The sequence below is a fragment of the Aplysia californica genome, unplaced genomic scaffold (genome assembly GCF_000002075.1).
Source record: "Aplysia californica isolate F4 #8 unplaced genomic scaffold, AplCal3.0 scaffold00143, whole genome shotgun sequence".
NCBI lineage: Eukaryota > Metazoa > Mollusca > Gastropoda > Aplysiida > Aplysiidae > Aplysia > Aplysia californica.
The window spans coordinates 950,509-952,545 of record NW_004797413.1 but is presented as its reverse complement, the minus strand read 5'-3'; the positions used below and the strand labels follow the sequence as shown (position 1 = coordinate 952,545).

The window sequence follows — 2,037 nt, the reverse complement described above, 5'->3', positions numbered from 1 at the left end:
ATATTATAAAATTTAAAAAAAATTAAAACAATTGAATTGGCTGATACTCCACAAAGAATTCCTGTAAACATGCTTTACGGTTGAGAGAATTCTGTGAGTCCAGACCCACAAAAAAAAGAAGAAGACAAAACTCCTGTAAAATATTTCTGATCCCTGTCTCACCTTCATACTGAAAAGGCCTCAACGGCCCAAACCTCTCTAAAATGCAGACATGCTCAACCTCATGAGGTGCACAATTTAGAAGAAGATTAAGAATTAATTGTGAAAATGAAAGTAAAAATTTGTCAGCTGTCACTGAAGTCCTGAGATGTTCTGGAAACCAAAAACAATCTGCCAACGAGATCTGCATTTCGGAACAGATGTGCCTAATGCTGTACGACGCAGTTCAATTCGCACATCGGTGAGGGGGAGAACTGGTATTATTCACAGAAGTTGAAAGATTTGTGAAATGTCATTTAGCACTGGAACCCAAAGAAAAAAAAAAAAACCCACAGGAAAGTGAAAGCCAACAAAGGGGTGTAATAATCATTAATTAAAAATTACGGTATTTAGCAAAGGGGAAACGAGTAGTAGAGCATTACATCCCTTTGTTGACATGAGAGCGAGCCAGAGACGAAAACATAAAACAGCCCAGTTCTTTTTAACAAAGCTAGTAAAACACCCTGTGACAGTTACCAATAGCACTAAAAATAGAAACACAGTCATCCATACCATCTTCAGCTTCGACAAGCATTCAGTACGACAAATAATTACACCAGCTTCAAGCCAAAGAGAGAAATATCAACAAACTGACATCATTCATCAGAGCTTGGAGTACTCAGTTGCAGCTTTTACCTAGCAAAGAAGCCATATATATGTCATAACTTAGGGCATTCACATACAATACTACCAAAGTACGCAAGCACACAAACATATACAGTGGAGTCCTCTTAAACCAAACAACATTGTTAATCATTTTGTTAAGGAAATAAAATCCCAAGTTTTTTTTCATCGCTATTTAGGCAATCTGTCTACATCAAAAAAAAATCTGGCGGTCCCATTTAAGTGGGCTCCACTGTACAAACCATACAGCTGCAACAACAATGGCATTCATATCCACAAGTATCTCTGCAACAACAACGACGACAACAACAGGATCAGACGGCCATGAACAGAAGCAGGAAGAAACACCTCGGCATGTTGGAAAACTGGAACAGCCAACATATCATCAATGTCAAAACAACAAAAATTTTCAACTTCAAAGTATGAAATGTGAGTGTTCCTTTCTATATACATACATGTCTAAAGTTGTAAAAACCTCTCATGATGACTGCTTAAAGCAATGACTTAAATAATAACTTGACAAAATACCGAAAAACAGCGCATTTAACTGACTTAAACTGTAATTTTATTCATCCTTTTGATACATAATAAAATTGAGAGACAATTTCTCTCAAAACAGCAAAACCATGCTTTTTTACAGTACTACAGCAATCCCGCCACCCCCGTACAAGAGCAATAATTTAGTCAAGTTGGCGTAGCGGTAAACCTCCAATGTTAACAAACAAAAGGGAAAGTGACGTTTGTACGCTATATATAGACTTGTTCGCTGGCCAGGCTGTCCATGAAGGGCCGCACCAAGGCGCTGGTGGCAAAGTTGAAGACAAGTCCGAAGGTGAGGGAAATGGGCAGGGCGGGGAGAGCTTTTCGGAAGATGGCTAGGAGCAGGAGGGTGAAACACAAGCCCTGGGGAAGGAAGAGAGAGAGATTGTTTTAGTAAGGTTTTACGGCGCTCGCAATTACATAAGGTCATATGAGCGTTAAGGGGGTGGATGTCAACAGAGAAGTCCAAACTGGGGATCAGGCTTACTCTGCTCACCTCTCCAGCCCCAACAGCACAAAGTCTGCTTCGACTATCAAGGCACCTCGGAAATAGCAGTTCACAAGAAAGTGACAAACATACGTCACAGTATGAGCATGACGTTGATAAATCAGCCCATTTACAATTCTACTGTGCATAAGAACATGTTAACATCCCCCCTTCGGGGGTGGGGGGGG

General features: G+C 40.2%; 1 protein-coding gene across 1 annotated transcript in view; it reads right to left on the bottom strand.

Moving 5' to 3' along the window:
* Window positions 1-1,364: 1,364 nt before the first annotated feature.
* LOC100533344 (presenilin 1-1) overlaps window positions 1,365-2,037 on the bottom strand; it is a gene marked incomplete at its 5' end in the record, with an annotated part of 17,036 nt that continues 16,363 nt past the window's right edge. The window contains 1 exon segment of the mRNA NM_001204489.1: window positions 1,365-1,725. Coding sequence (NP_001191418.1) covers window positions 1,570-1,725 — 156 coding nt within the window. The 3' untranslated portion in view covers window positions 1,365-1,569.